Source organism: Heliangelus exortis, chromosome 2 (genome assembly GCF_036169615.1).
Source record: "Heliangelus exortis chromosome 2, bHelExo1.hap1, whole genome shotgun sequence".
Lineage (NCBI taxonomy): Eukaryota > Metazoa > Chordata > Aves > Apodiformes > Trochilidae > Heliangelus > Heliangelus exortis.
In genome coordinates this window covers 53,811,867-53,827,270 of record NC_092423.1, presented here as the reverse complement: position 1 = coordinate 53,827,270, position 15,404 = coordinate 53,811,867, and the positions used below count along the sequence as shown (strand labels likewise).

Sequence of the window (15,404 nt, the reverse complement as noted above, 5' to 3'; positions counted from 1 at the left end):
ATTTCAGGAAGGTTCCTTTGTATGTGCTTAGCTGTTGATAATATAGGATCATAAAAGTGGGCTTGTTTGTGTGCTCTCCTGCTGCAGAGAACCTTTGTCTCCTGTCACTCTTAGAGTTTTATTAGGTGATGCTGGAGAGCTTCAGGCTCTGGATGACCTCCTTATGAATAGCAAACAAATGAATCTGCACATCTCAAGAATAATCAAGTTTTGCTTTTGTTTTTTCACTAGTGAAATGACGAGCAAGAGCTGCTCAAATTCTGAGGGATAGTCCAAATCAGGATTTTTTTTTTTTTCTTAATTAAAGTAGCATTGAGGTTGTGCAGCTGAAAAGCTGGTAGCAGAGAGATCTTAGTTCTTGCCTTTCAACTTTTCAAGTGAAACTTGTTTTCTGGGCAAAGTACAGTTGAATTTGCCTTTTCATAGGCTATAAGTTCACCTGTTTGAAAAAAGATTTATCGAGGAGGTGTTCAAGCAGGTGCTGTTGCCTTTGCTGTCAACTATGCTGCTTTAAGGTGGAAGATTCCCAGATAACTCTGTCTTGTTATGTTTTAGGCATGGCTGGAGCTATTCACTTCCTCTCAGATATTTCAGTACCAGAGACTTCCCAGTTTCCGGCATTTGAACTTGGACCTCAAAGGAGGGAAAACAAAGTGGAACAGGGCAGCTAAAAGATCATTTTGAATGGAAACTGATGCCAAAAGAGATGGGACTGTTTAGTGCCTCTGATACAGAACCAACTCGACCCTGAACGAATGGATGGATAAACCCCTTTTCTCACCCAGAGGACCATGAAGTCATTAGAGCATGAACGGGAGAAGCCACATCTAAGTTCTGTTAAAGTGACGCCTTCAGATGTACGACAAGTTTTGAACTTTCTCTTTTCTGTTGTGTTTGTCTTCTTCAGGTCTTTGACATGCTCTGCATGTTTATTGGTGTTGTCTGTTGAGCTGAGCCTTGTGTCGTTAGCCAAGCGCCGGTCTCTGTGCGAATCTCTCTGCTCTGCCCTCGCATGAGCCCAGCAGCAGCAGCAGTTGTGTCGCTTTCCACAGCGTGGTTACTCGGAGAATCACACCTTATGCCAGAGAGTTTGCTGCAGGACAGTGCCCAGCTTCTCTGTTGAGCTGGTAGTTTTTATTTAAAAGAGAGGAAAGATGTTTCTGTGTTTGTGTTTTTTCTGCGTTTTTCTCCACAGTCCCTAGAAGCTGAGATGATGGAATTGAGCCTTTTTGATGAAGAGGTATGAGTCCACCTCAATGTTCAGAAGTGTAGCTCACTGGAAGGGAGCTGACTTGCTTTTTCTCCTGCTGTTGGAAATTCTTCTGAAAGCCTGAAAGGGAGGCCCCCTTTGACACCTGCACCTGGTTAGATTCTTAGGCACTAACAGCAGGGAGGAGATGCTCATCCCCACCTCTGTAAAGCCCCATCCCACGGCATGAGTTTAACAAGCTGAAGTCACTCATACTCACTGCTCCCAGAAGCATGGCAGAGATAACATAACTGTGCTTCTCTCCTGTGAGAATGTGAATTTGTAATAAACCTGTCCTGCAGCATCTACTGCACTACTGAGTAAGGGAGGGCATCAGGGCAGTTTCTCATGCTTGTAATTTGGGATGGCTGTTGCTTCCACCAAAACAGTGATTTTTTTCCTGTCCTTCCCTCCCCCTCCCAGCCCTGCTGCATTTAGCCCATATAGTATGATAGGAGCAATAAATATCACCTGCTTGTGGAGGCTGCAGAAGATTGGTGAGCAATATAAAACCATTAGTAGAGTACCTGAAGTTGATTTAATCTTAAAATCCAAACCTAAAAAGCCCTTTGCCCTTAGTTTTAACTGCGCTGCTAGTACTTTGCTTCCCATTGTAATGTAGTGGGGTTGTGAAATACTAGACCTGCCTCCAGATGCTCTTGAGTATCAGGCTTTTGGTTTAAGAAGAGCAGTGGGGTGTACTCTAAGTACACTTACAGCAGACTTATGTGTTGCAGGTAGTACATGTGCTTACTGCTTGGGATGAGTGCAATGCACTCTGACCTGCCCAAGCTCTGCTGTCATCCTTCCCTCCGGTCTCCCTGAGCTCTGTCATTCCAGGTGGTTATTTTAATTGGTATCTTTAGTTGTCTGACAGTGCGACAGATGGCAAATACTTTGACCTTTCAGAAGTGCATTGGGATATATGTGACCTGTGGACCATCTGCTGAGCACTTGGAGATGAATGTTTCTCCTGCATAAATCTCTGAACAGTAGCAGGTGACTTTGAACTTTATCATATCTGTTGCCAAATCCATTGGGATGATCATCTCCACAATCAGTTCTCCTGGGCAAGGGCAGCGGTGCCAGTGCAGGGACAACTTAATGTCACAGTGTAGCTTCTCTGCTGGCTTGTCAGGTAGGAGTAAGATGCGGGAGCAGTGGGAGAGACTTTTCCACCCCTCTGGCAGAGGGCAGAAAATGAGGTAATGGGGCACCAAACCCAGCTGCATCTCTACAGCCAGGGCCAAGGGAAAATGCAGAAAGGCAGTGGAAATGAGGGAAGCTGCATGACAAGCAGCTGTGGTGAAGCAAAGCAAAGGGGCAGAAGGCAGAGGGAACAGTGAGGAGCTGATTACAGGAGGCACTGCAGTGTACCAGCAGAGGGACATCTCAAAAGAGGTGTTCCTCCTGTCAAGCATGCTAAGGTCTGTTATTTCTGTTTGCAGCCTGTGGATCACTGGTACTGCCCATACATAAGCCAGGGAGGAAACTTGCCCAGAGTCAGCTTTCACACAAACCCTAGCATAGAAGGGAGATGGCATCCCTAATCTTGTTTCACATCACTCCCACCTTTTTTCCTTCCCCTCTTCTGTGAGTACAGAACCAGGGAGGAGGCTTGCCAGATCTGCAGGAACTGCCTGCAGATAGAACAGATGCCACATCCCTTCCTTTGTTGTGCTGACCACTTAACTTACAGAGTTGACAGGCAGGTGTTTTCACTCAGTGATAGATACATATAATTCTTCTTGGCTTCTGAGCTTGCAATAGCACCTGTGGGAGATGATTTTTTCTGGCTGGAGCCCAAAGGGCATTAAAACTTACTGGTTTAAAAAATGCATAGGTATATACACACTTAGAGTAGCTTAATACTGAGCAGATCTCTGACATGCTTGAGTACACCTGTGGAAATAATAAGCAAGTCAGCTACCAGCTCCTTCTGTACTGTAGCCAGCCCTCTGATGGGATGGGGCCTGGCACTGTGTCTCTCCACATAATCCTCTTGGAATTGTGCAAGACTGGAAATGTAATGTATCAAGTCAGGAATCAGATATCTAACAGTGCATCAGCCCCCTCTTCCTGATGTGACTTTCCTTGTGGCTCCTCCTTTCTGTTCATCACAGTATTGTAATATCTAGGTGGTCCATTAAGAAAGGATATTGTGTGGAGGTGAAAAAACATAGTTCATCAAGGCATTGTTCTCAGAAATCGTACAAAACTAAACCGTGGAAAATGTCTTAATATTCCCTGGTTTGCTTTGTTTGTGTGTTATAGTCCATCTGTTGCAAAAAGTGTTTAAAATGGACATACTCTTTGGGCAGAATAAGAGGAAAAAAATGCTGATGTTTTGTTCTTTGGCTTTATTAGTAAAGATCAAGCTATGTGGTGGTCATTTGTGTGATTCTTTTTTTTTTTTTTTTCCTTATATATGCCATCTTTCCCTCTGATACCTGTCCCACTGATCTGACAGCTGAAGTATCTCCTGATCCGTGGTCTTGCAGAGTGAAAAACGTGCCAGAAAGCAGACAAGTGGCTTGATTTTTAGCCTTCATCTTTTGCTAGCATTTCAGGCCGCATAACTGCTGCTGCCCCAGTGTGATTTTTAGTGTGCATTGCTTAGTGCAAAGTGTTGATCTCCTTTCTGGTCACATATGTCCTGTTGAACAGTGCAGCTAAAGCCTGACTCATTACGCGCTGGTTTTTAAGAACACACGTACAAAATCTCTCTGTCCAGCTGCCTACCATCTGCTTTCCAGCTTTCAGAGAGCTTGATGTTTTTCCCTTAGCTAGGCCTTAACACAAGGAAACTTCAAGTATGTTGCAAGCAAGGGGTGGTATTTCTGTTTTACAAAGCCCATGTGCTGCTCATGGCTCTCTGCTACTGAGAGCACCTCCTGCTTTTTTTTATTTACTTTTTTTACTTAACAGCATTATCTCTAGGACCTGAAGATCATCTGTACAAAGTTAGCTGTATCTAGACAAGTGTATTGAGGCTTTTCTAGCACAAGAGTTCTCCTTAAAAAGAGGGAGGTGGGAGGAAGCATGTGTGCTGTGTTTCAGGTAACAGCCAGGCAGCAGTTCTGTCACATCAGGGTATTCTCATGCAGCAGTCTTTTTTCCTGGTTAAACTGTATACTTTCCCCCATTTTTTCTTTGGATTTATGTTGACTCACAGGTGCAAGAAGCCAGGCTCTGCATGGCAGAGCAGCTGTTCTGCATGCAGGGAGCAGCAGTGACCTATCTTTAGCCACTGCTTCTCCTTGACATCTGCAAATGGGCTGCTGTAAATCCAGCTGTAGCTATTAGATAGGGTTAGGCAGCAGGATTAAAATATAGAGGGAGACATAGATAGAGCTACATGCACCTGTCTTGTGACTTTTTTCTCTACATTACACCTCTGCAAATAAGGAGCTGAGGCTGAAGGTCTGCTTGTTGCTGTTCCGCTTTCTCTGCTGTCCCTTTCACTTTGAGACAAATGGCAGCTTGGGATGGTGCATGACAACTGAACCTCTTCTTTTTAATAGCCTTGTTCTCTAGCAGTTGCTTTGTATAAATAGCCTTATGGTGGAGCTTTCCCTGTAGCAGTTTCCCTGTCCCAAAGTACAAACAACTGAAATCCCAGAAGGGAGCACAATTTCTCAGGGACAGACGAACAGAGGGGAAGTGCTGCCATGGGACCTGCAAAGACATCCTGGCCCATCTTTCTCACCTATTGACTTAGCAGTGATACATTAATTAGACCAGAAAAATAAATAAAATACAATAAAATATCAAAGCCTTACATTTTATTTTTATATTTCACAAGTTGTTTTATCTGCTGGCTGATATGTACGGCAAAACACTTCTTGGGTGTATCTCTCTATATATAAAACAATCCATCTGAGGGTTTTGGGGTTGTTTGCTTCAAGAAAGAGCAGTATCTCCTTTGCTGCTTCACATAGGCTGAAGATCTTGTTGGAAAACACAGTTCTCAGCTGTTGTTTTTCACTGCAGTGTAAGCTGTCTTGGAGCTCTAAAGAAAAGGAAGAAGAAAAACCCACCCACAAACCCCGGGAGGGGTGTGGGGTGGGGGGGAGGGTAGGGAGAGAGGGGGAGAAATCTTGTCGCTACATTATCTTTTCCCCAAGTGATAATGAAACAGAGACGCAGCTGCCTGGCAGCCCCCAATAGCAATGGGAGGGTTGGTACCTCCATTGTCAAGCTGGGTCCTATTTACAGCACAACTGATGAGTCAGCCTGCTAATTACAGAGAGGCAGGGCAGGCACTGCAGGATGCTGCTGGGACCTTTGCCCCTCTCCTGGCTACCCAGATGCACCAGAGAGAATGAGGTGGAGGGGAGAATCAAGAATAAAAATCCATAAATAAGCTGGTGCTACTTTAGCCTCTTCAGCCCAAAGAGGGCTGCCCTGACAGGCATCCTTAACCCCCGTTAACAGAGGTGTTTCTGCTGCCTTGGTCCTGACAGGGAGTTCTGGGGCTGTGTATCTGCTGGAAGAATAATGCAGCAGCAAAACCTTATGACCCCTTCAACTGCAATGAGCTCAACTGACCCATTAATACAGAGCCTTCCCTCAAGCACTTTCCCATCTTGGAGGGAAGGTGCTTTATGGGAAGAAAACTGTTTTTTTCTGGAGGAAGAAAAGAAATTAATGTCCTGAGCCCTAGAAATGCTTAACCAGAGGCACAATCTGCACACAAGGATCACTGGGTCCTTACAAACCTACAAAGACCTCTGCTCATTCTTTCCCTGTGTGATCCCTAAGGAGGAAGGAGGGCAGAGCACATCCAGTCACCCATAGCCTTTGCTCTTCTCCACGGGGACAGGACTGACAGCAAAACTTCTGGCTGAAAACCAGCTGCCCAGCCATACACAGGACAGATTCCCTCCCCATCCCACAGTGCAACCAGGACTTGCTGCACAAGCCTTGGATGTAGAAAGGCCTGGCCACACCAGAGATAGAGGCAGGGAGTACCAAGAGTCCCTGTAGCGCTTTTCCTCTCAAAGCAGTGTAAATTGGAGACTGACTCCCCTTCTCTTTCTCCTTTATGCCAGGGTCACAGCAACAGAGACAGAAGTTTCTTTACCCACTTGGGCACCCTCCTCCCAGTCACTGCCTCCTGTAGGACCTTGAAGGATTATCATTTGTTCCTGGCTTCCCCAACAGGCTTGGTGGTTCAGCTTGAGCACCTCCATGCTGCCTAAGCCCTGCTGAAAACATCTACACACCCCAGATCAAACTTCTTTACAAGAACCAGGAGACTGATCTCCACCATTAAATTAGCTTCCTGATGTACATGTTGAGATCTCAAAGGTAGGGAGGGAGTCAACCCTACTCCAGTGGCCCCAGCAAGGGGCAGAGGAGTGCCCCAAAGCTCCCATCCACCAGCACCAACCTTATTTAGCAGTTAAAACACCACCCTGCCTTGATAGTGAGTCACCAAAATCTCTGTTGTGTTAGAGGACACAGTAGCAGCACCCAGAGAATCTGACGTGGGAATCCCAACAGATAAAGCAGCAACACACCCCAGGGAAGTTTATATAAGTGAAGCTGCAGAAGCTGGCAGACCTGACATCACTTCTGACAAGAAAAATTCTGTTGGAAGATGATGTTTCATTCACCCGTGGGACTGCACACCTTACATTCATGCCTGCTGCTGGGAAGCAGCACTGTCCTTTCCAGTAGTGCAACTATAGCCTGTGTTTCACATCTGGCTTGCTAAAGTGCTGCCAAGAACAAGTCTCTAAGTGGCATCAGCCCTGCCTTCTCTGCACAGAAGAGATCACACTCCTAACTCTACTGGGTAATACAAAGAACTTCAAACACACAGCTCAGGAAAAAGCAATGAAGAGAGCTAGAGGTACAGTAACAGCCAATCTTACTTTAATGAACTGCATTACAAAAGAAAGCCTGCACAAGTTTTATGAGCAACAGAGGCCTCCAAGACTGTAGAAAGACCTACTTCTGTTCCATCCATTCAACAACCCACCAACCTTGCAAAACATGCAATGTACACTCCTATCAACTTTGTATTATTAATATTACCCTACAAAAACTTACAGGGATTCTACCTTCTTTCTCCCCACTTTTTCTTTTTTTTTCTTTAAAAAAACAAAAACACAAGAACTCCAAAAAGTAAGACTTTAAAGGAAAAAAACAACCTAAAAACTTCCAAAAGTAAGGTAATGAGAGGAAAGGCAAGTATATAGCTCGCAAGTAATTCATATGGATGCACACACAGGTGCTGTGTTTGCAAGAGAAGACCAAGGAGAGTTGTGTTGCAAGAGGTAGTGTCATCCACCAACACTAGCAAATAAACCAGCTAGACTTAAGAAAAACTTTACCAGAAGTTGAATATCAATGTACAGCATAAGAATTCACTATAAAAGGCTTCTATTTGATTTGGCCAGGAAAACATCATCTCTTGTAAATATATTTTGTAATATAAAAGGACGTAACAACATCTATGGACTAACATGAGGTCTGTTGCCATTTCCATTGACAGAAGAAAGAAAGGTTGAATTTGCTTTTACAAAATTATGTCCTGTATACACAAATATATTCTGTGACATGCACAGCTTTAAACTTCAAGTGCACACGATTTTAGAAAATATAAACAGTTGTGGTGTGCAGACCGAGGGACCTAGCAATCATATATAAAATGTACTTCTCTTTATCTTAAGTGTCCACTGAGCCTACACTGCATAAACAAGTGCTTTGCTTTGTCCCTTATTATGATGCACAGTAAGGGAAAGCCTTAGTTAGTTTCACCAGGTCAGGTCTGTGGTAATGAGCTCCTCAAAAGCTCGCTTTGTTCCAGATGACCAATTCCACCAGCAGCTTTTAGAAACAGTGACCTTACAGACAAGGGACACTCATTTCTGCCAGTTTGGGAGTCCAGCTCACTGCCTAGGAACAACATCTCACAAGACACTCGCACACATTAACAGCACAACAAAGCTTTTTCTTCCTGTGCAACACACATCAGGTGACTCCAAACCACCTCAAGGTGACCTGTGTTCCCTGTCTGGAGTGACAGAAGAGCAACTGGTGTACTGGCAGTGAGTAAGAAGCCACTCAAAATACTCTGCTGAACTCCTAACTCTCGGCTCTGCTGTCTCTGCAGGTCCTTCTGCATAATAAAGTGATGGCATCTTCTTTTTGTCACTCCTTAGTGGCATGGCAGTGAATATGCAGAAAGGGAGGAGGCTCCCTTAGCATGTAGTTACATCTCAGAGGAGCTTCACCTTGTTGCTAGACATTGACAGACCTGAGAGCCCTCACAGGGAAAGGGGCTCTATGTTTACTTGAAGATGTTGACTTGTGGTCACTCCAAGAGTCAGCCACAAGCACGACATGGTGAACTGGGAATCCTGGGGCTGCTCACAGCAAAATGCACGTAGAGCTAAGAGTTGCTGAAAGCTAAACCATCTGCATACCAAGTGTCCTGGTTTGGGCCAGGATAAAGGTGATTTTCTGTCAAGGAAATGCTCTTCAGCATGAGCCACAAGAAGTTATTTATTTGCCTGGTATAGAGAGGAGAGCAGTTTCACAGATCCATCACTTGGAGATGACTGCTCAGCTTGGTACTCTTCATGGCAGCAGTAAGACCATAATGAAAGCTACTATTTATTTCTGGACAAAACTCCCATCAGTGTCAAAGGGATCAAAGCTGGAAATGTGCTCCCATTTCATACCCTAACTATTCTACAATTTAGAGAAGAAAACTTATGTATTTCACTGTTCTGTTGAGACACACAAGCTGCAAGTACCTCTGATGCTGTAACACCTCCCTCTCACTACCAACCAACATTTAGGTCTTTGGCTGTTTCATACAATCTCACTACCAGCAAAATAAGGGGAGCCAGGATGCTGATCACACCAGCAGAGTCCGGGGGTTGGCCAAGACACACTCAATTCCCTATCCTGCTTTTAGATGCAGCATCTTAAGTAATGACTCCCTCTTTTCTAGAGCACGTGGCAAAACCCCTGCCATGACTCAGACAATGCTGGTGCTCAAGTCACAGCATCTTTCTTTTGTGCTTCAAAACCAAACTCCACAAGAAAATTCTGAAAGAAAACAACGATGGTCACCATTTCTGGCAAAAGCATTGTCTTGCCTCTTCTACTAGATGAGAGCACTTATGCTATGGTGTCTTAGGAGAGTGCAAATCACTCTAGTGTTGCATAAAGAACTGCTATTGTTAGCCTTGCCACAATGCAATTAAACCCACAATTGAAATGAACAATAAATAAAGAGAAAGACATACAGGTTTTAAATATAGGTTTCCATTAAAAGCATTACAAAGACAATTTCTCTCATTTTGAAGACAAAGAAAAATCCACTTCTACTTAAAAAAAAAAAAAAAAAATTAAAATCACCCCTTTGCAAGTAACTTTAATGAGAAAAGGTGCAGGGAAGGAAGGGAGAGAGAACTTGGAGAACTAGCAAATGTTCAAAAGGGCAGACGCCCTCCATCTTGGTCATTTTGCAATGGCACCTTCTTCTCACACAGTCAGGTCAGAGAGCCAGAGTCCTCACGTGGAGGATTTTACCACCTGCTCATAAGGGGGAGGTGGTGTGTTGCAGTAGGAAGGTGGGGGTGGGTAAACTGGGTTTCCTTGTGGGGAATTAGGCTGGACGTGGAAAGCCATAGCCATGGGATTCATCACAGGTCCACCTGGATCTGTGTAATACGGCACTCCAGGCTGTTGTGACCCTGAAAAAAAGGAAAAGGAGAGAAAGTATCAACAACAGCAGGGGCATCAGGTTGTGATTTTTTAGGGCTCAGCATGCTTGGACAAGTTTTTTCAAAGTGTTCTTCAGAGTAAAGTCATGGAGCCACCTTTCTCCCATTCCAGAGAAAACACAGGCTTGCAGGGTCATACTCACTTCTTGAGACTCCATCAGAAAGTTTCAGGTTTGAAGGCAATGGAAATAATTTAGTGAAACAAAGGGCACCAGTGCCTCAGGTGACTACCATTTGAAAGGAAAAACAGTGAGCCCTGCTCAATATCCCAAATAGAAAAGTTGTCGAGTTTGCAGAGAAAAGAGGTGAGAGGTCTCAAATGGACAAAGGGGTTTCCACTGTAGCCCTGACTCAGGTGTCAAGTCTTGCACAAGGACTTCACAGACTATCTTGTGGTGAACAGGGTCTGGCTGTAAACTGGAGGGCATCTCAAAAAGATAATTTCCCTTCTAGGTATGATATGGCTTAAGAGTAAACATGAACCAAGGAAAAACCCAAGTTGAAGCCAATTATGAATGACTGACACAATGGGACAAGATTGCTTTGCGCAGATTAGGTTCAGGAAATTATGTAGGAGCCTGCAGGGACAAGGAAAGGAAACTACAATCAATTGCAAAATTCCTTAGCCTTGATACATGAGGGGTAACAGAGACTGCTGCCATGATGAATAACAAAGGTAGCCTGTAACCCTCCTCAGGTATCACAGCCAGGGGTAGAGGACAGCTTAATGCAACTCCAGCAGTTAAAGTCACAGACAGTCTCTATCTCAAGATATAAATTTGTTTTCTTCTCTTGCTCTCTGTCTACTTAAAATTAAACTGGAAAACAAAAATTCTGCTGAGGAATAGGTTTTCTTCTTTAGGTGCTAGTCTGTTTTTCCTATAATGACACAGATTCTAAGGGATTTTCCCCTCCTTCATTCCCTTCCATGCCTTAGTGAGGCTAGGACTCAGGTTTGCCACAGAAAGACTACAGGTCTGCTTCCATGTCCAGCATCAGCACACAGCTGGGGGAGAGACAAGCTGGGAACAGGAACCAAATCCTGGCCCTCCAAAATTTTGGCCAGTAACCTTTTCTGCAGCATTTCTTCAAAGCATTTTTGTTTCAAATTTAAACCCTGCCCATCTCTGCATTTCTGAAGTTTCCATCCATGTGGTGAACTGGGAGAGGCCAAGGCAGCTTACTGCAATTTGCTCTCTAGGAAAATATCTGTTTTCATTAAAACTTCCATGTATTAGTATTGTATTGGGGGCAGACGTGGTGGGGCAAATGTGGGCACCAATATTTGGAGATATTTTTTCAGTTCATTAAACCCAACAGAAAACAACATTTGAATATCAACTTCCTTGTGGGAGGGTCTCAGTAAGCATTTGTTAAATGTCTATGAAGGGACCCAACTTTTTATAGCACCTGAACTGCCATTTTGGGGCTATGTAGGTCAGGGCTGAAGTGCAAGGTATCACCAGGTCTGCAAAATGCTGTTTGTGGGTAGGGCGTTCAATCCATTTTTCCAGTTGGACTCACAGAAAAATCACCCCTGCTTCCAGGCTGCTACTGGGATGCAGAAGATGCTGCTGTTAATGAAGGGAAGAAGAAGGATGGGCAAGGAGCTCCTCCTCAACCATGAACTGGCTACTGCTATCAGATCTGGAAGAGAAGGAACTAGCAGAAAATGAGAATTTGGTTGACTACTAATTCCCATAGCTTTTGCTGTTGAATATTCCCAGAAGAGTAGGGAAAAAAAAAATTGGTGGAGTGAGCTCAGAGCCCAAAGCTTTTATGTTCCAGTAATAACAGTCTGGAAGCAGGTGGTATAAACGGGTCATCAAAGGGACTGTACTTATTTTCTATCTACCATAACTTGTGTTCACTTAAATGTCATGAAAAAATAAAAACATGCTCTAAAATTAAATCTGGTATTTACCAGTCCAGCCAAAGGCATGCCCTGTTCACATAATCTTGAGGTCATTTTTCAGGCTTAAAAATATTCATTTAGTTGCCCTGGCTCCCTCCCAACCCTCCACTGTTGAAAAATAAATACTCTCTCTGGAAATGCTTGCTCACACAAGCACAAAAACAGATGCAGAATGGTTTTTCTAAGAAAACCTCTTAGGATTTAAACAAAAAGAGAGTGGATGAAGTGCCAGTTTGTGTCTGTAACATCTTCTTATCCATTTAGATGTGTGAGAGGGGGAAATGCATGCCTAGGAGTACATGTTTAAGGATGCAGAAAAGGGCAGTTCCACAGTCTGCATGAGGCACATCAGTGTGCAATGATGAGCGCAACAGTGGGGAGAGCCCCACTGCTGCACCTCTGCACAACATTCATAGTCACAGCAACATAAAAGGGGGTTCAGACACTTTTCTGCATCTGTCAGAAAGCTGTCTTAATATAGCCACAGTATTGCACAGAACTGTAATGGTTCAAAAGATGATTTTTGATAAAGATGTTTGGAGTGCTTCCAAACTTTTTCACTTCTTTTCATTATAAAATACTCAGCTGTGTCTCCACTTCCAAGTGGATATGGAAAAAAAAACAAATTGCCAGTTCCAAAATATGTTGTCAAAAAAGATCATTGTCCTCTGGCTTCAGCCCTCTCTAATACAACATACAATAAAATGATAGCCTGGGAGGAAGAGTGTCAGTGTTATCAAGCATGCTGCCTCTGCATGCATGCCTGCACTGGCTTATGCAATCTGAAGAGTGGTTAAAAATGTCTCAGTTTGGCCTTGCTGAGGCAAGGAGAAAGCAAGAACCAAATAGTGCACTGAGATAAAATTTCAGCACTGTAGAAGGTCTTCTAGATGGCTGGATTAAAATTGCCTTCACATAAGGCACAACCATCTTTTACTTAAAAGTGAGTCTTACTTTGCAGGATTCTCCCAAATGGGATTAACAGCCAGAGGGGAAAAATTAACAAACTTAGAAAGCACTACAGCCAGAGAAGTTATCACAAGACAGATCCTCCTGACAGCCATTACTGACCAGAGAAACAGCAATCAGACTAACAAGGGGAGAGGGACCACTCTGCTGCAGAATAACTGTAGCACAGAGCATGGAAGACAAATGGAACAGAAGAAGTGCATGACAGCCAGATCACAGAGGAAAAATGTTGGACCTTTCTTCACCTCTGTATTTAAAAATCTTTCTTCATGTCACTTCATTTTGTATACATATCATTTTTTCTATGCAGTAAAGTTCAAACTTGCTAGTTTTCTTCCATGGTCAGACACACAGCTGTATAGGTGAAGGTAACCACAACAGAAGGGCACTGATAGTCCTGTCATCCTGCACTTCAAACCCACTCCCATACACTGCAGCTGAAGTTTGCTGTTTGAAAGGCAAAGCAGTCATCACAGAAGGTGGCTGCACGGTTTAGTGCAGCGCAATCCCTTGTCCATGTCCCACAGTTTCCAAAAGCCAAACAAATAAGACCCCAAAACCCACCCTTTTCAAATGCCTTGGCATCTGCAAGAAATCAGTGAAACTTGTTCAATGAGCAGTCTGACCTGATGCAGTGTTGACTGGTTGTCTGGTATAAGACACGTTAAAAGTAGGTTCTTCTACTAGTGGGGGAGGGTACATGCGCCTTCGGATAAAGAACCCAGCTCCACAACAGAATAGAACTCCCATCATCAAAAGGAACCTAGGCAAAGAGAAGAGGGAAGTCAGAACCCACCTGTATTCAGGCAGCTCTCAACATCAGATTGTTCACTGAGTATCATCTAGCAATTAGCCTACAACTTTTATTAAGGTTTCTTAAAAAGCCTGTCTCCTGAGAGCAGGTCTGTATCAATTAAGATAGCACTTATGGGACACTTATGTATACATTACAGACATCTTCAGAGATTAGTACTATTGTCTGATGCTTTCTGGAATGTAAAATGCAAGTTTGAAATGAAAACACCCTTGGCCTTTTGGAAAGTTCAGGTTCATAGCTGACCTTTGCCACAGGGACCTGAATTGAAATTCCAGGTTGTTACAGTTTCAAACTGCGTATCTTGGACACAAAACTTCACGCTTACATCATTGAGGCTGAACAGGAGTTTTGCGGACGACAAAGAGGAATACTATTTTGCTGTTACCCTTAAAAGAAGATTCTTACATGTTCTTATATTACCCAGTGCTGTAATTTTGTCTCCCATGGGAAATATGGTAGCTGGCATTTAAGCTCAAGCCAGAAGACTGAACCATTCAGTACCAAAGATAAGCTCTGCTTTGTGCTTCCTGGACAGGATATACATTCTCAAGAAAAAGGACAATCTTGCTTCAGTTGTTCTCCTCTCAGCTCCTCTTCTGACCTGACTACACTGTCCTCATCATTCCCTTGCCCTAGTGCTGTGGAAAGGGGCACATGCAACAAGGGCACAACAGAGGATTTTGTTTTTCAGACAGTGCCTTTTGTTGTGTTTCCTTGGTTAGTTATCGGACATGCTAGAGACTAATGCAAACCTCCACAAATCCAAATGGATCTTCTGCCTGGAACTGCCACCTCACTTCAGGGACCTTTAGTGAAAGGCAATGATATCTGTGCTCTTATGGAAGGGATGGAAGTTGGCCAGAAGCCACCAAAATTGACCAGAGGCAAGCCTTCAACATGGGCAAACCATGCTCTTCTGGAGCATTCCCAGGTTCCCCAGAGAAAGAGTGTGATACTGCATGGCAGCAAAAGGTATTTCACACAAAGGGTCAAATTCTGCTCTTGTATCTATGGTGGAAACAAGAGCAGAAGGAGATCCTGGTTCCCTGAGCCAATATTAATACATTTCCTTTTGGCAGCATTCCTACAAAGGATTTGTTCTGAACAGAAAGACAGAGATTTACAACGTCACCTCAGGGATTGAAATGTAGAGCTCTTCAGTTATATCAGTAAGGATTGTACACTGAAATCCCAGTCAGTTTCAGCAAATCTCTGTATTATAGTACATATCAGGCTTTCGTTTTTCAGTGTTTATTTGTATCAATTTTGAAGCCTGTTTTTTTATAAGCAGTTTTGAAATTCTATATAAAAATGCCTGAAATCAGGTTTTTTAGGACAGCTTTTGCATTTTCTCTACTGTAATGAGAATGTTTTATTCAGGTGATATCTTAAATTCCTCTCCAAAACGAATTTACCATGTTTTTTCATTATATATATAACAGTGATTAGTTTAAGCTTTATCCAGATTACTGAACTGCTGGTTTTGCAAGCTCAAATCTTTCTGCCTTCTTTTCCCTTGCTGTCATCTCCAGTGAAAACCTCACAGTCATAAATGTACTTCTCCCCTTTTCTAATTGAAGCCTCAATTCATCTGGCTTCAGATTTCTTAAACCTTGCCTAAATTCACAATCCTCCTTATACAATTCTCTCTTAAAACTGAGTGCCCATAAAAAACAGACAAATGCTGCTACTTGGTAGTAGCAA

General features: G+C 43.4%; 2 protein-coding genes across 3 annotated transcripts in view; one reads left to right on the top strand and one right to left on the bottom strand.

The window, feature by feature from the left end:
• LANCL2 (LanC like glutathione S-transferase 2) overlaps positions 1–3,641 on the top strand; it is a 29,762-nt gene extending 26,121 nt beyond the window's left edge. The window contains exon 9 of the mRNA XM_071736201.1: positions 556–3,641. Within this exon, the coding sequence (XP_071592302.1) occupies positions 556–671 (116 nt within the window). The 3' untranslated portion in view covers positions 672–3,641. The remainder of the gene's footprint in view (positions 1–555) is intronic.
• Positions 3,642–7,110: 3,469 nt separating this feature from the next.
• The window catches only part of VOPP1 (VOPP1 WW domain binding protein), a 65,239-nt gene continuing 56,945 nt past the window's right edge, over positions 7,111–15,404 (bottom strand). For both annotated transcript variants that reach the window (XM_071736203.1, XM_071736202.1), the window contains exons 4-5: positions 13,510–13,646; positions 7,111–9,969 (exon numbers count right to left, since the gene is read on the bottom strand). In XM_071736203.1, coding sequence (XP_071592304.1) covers positions 9,788–9,969; positions 13,510–13,646 — 319 coding nt within the window. In that variant the 3' untranslated portion in view covers positions 7,111–9,787. The remainder of the gene's footprint in view (positions 9,970–13,509; positions 13,647–15,404) is intronic.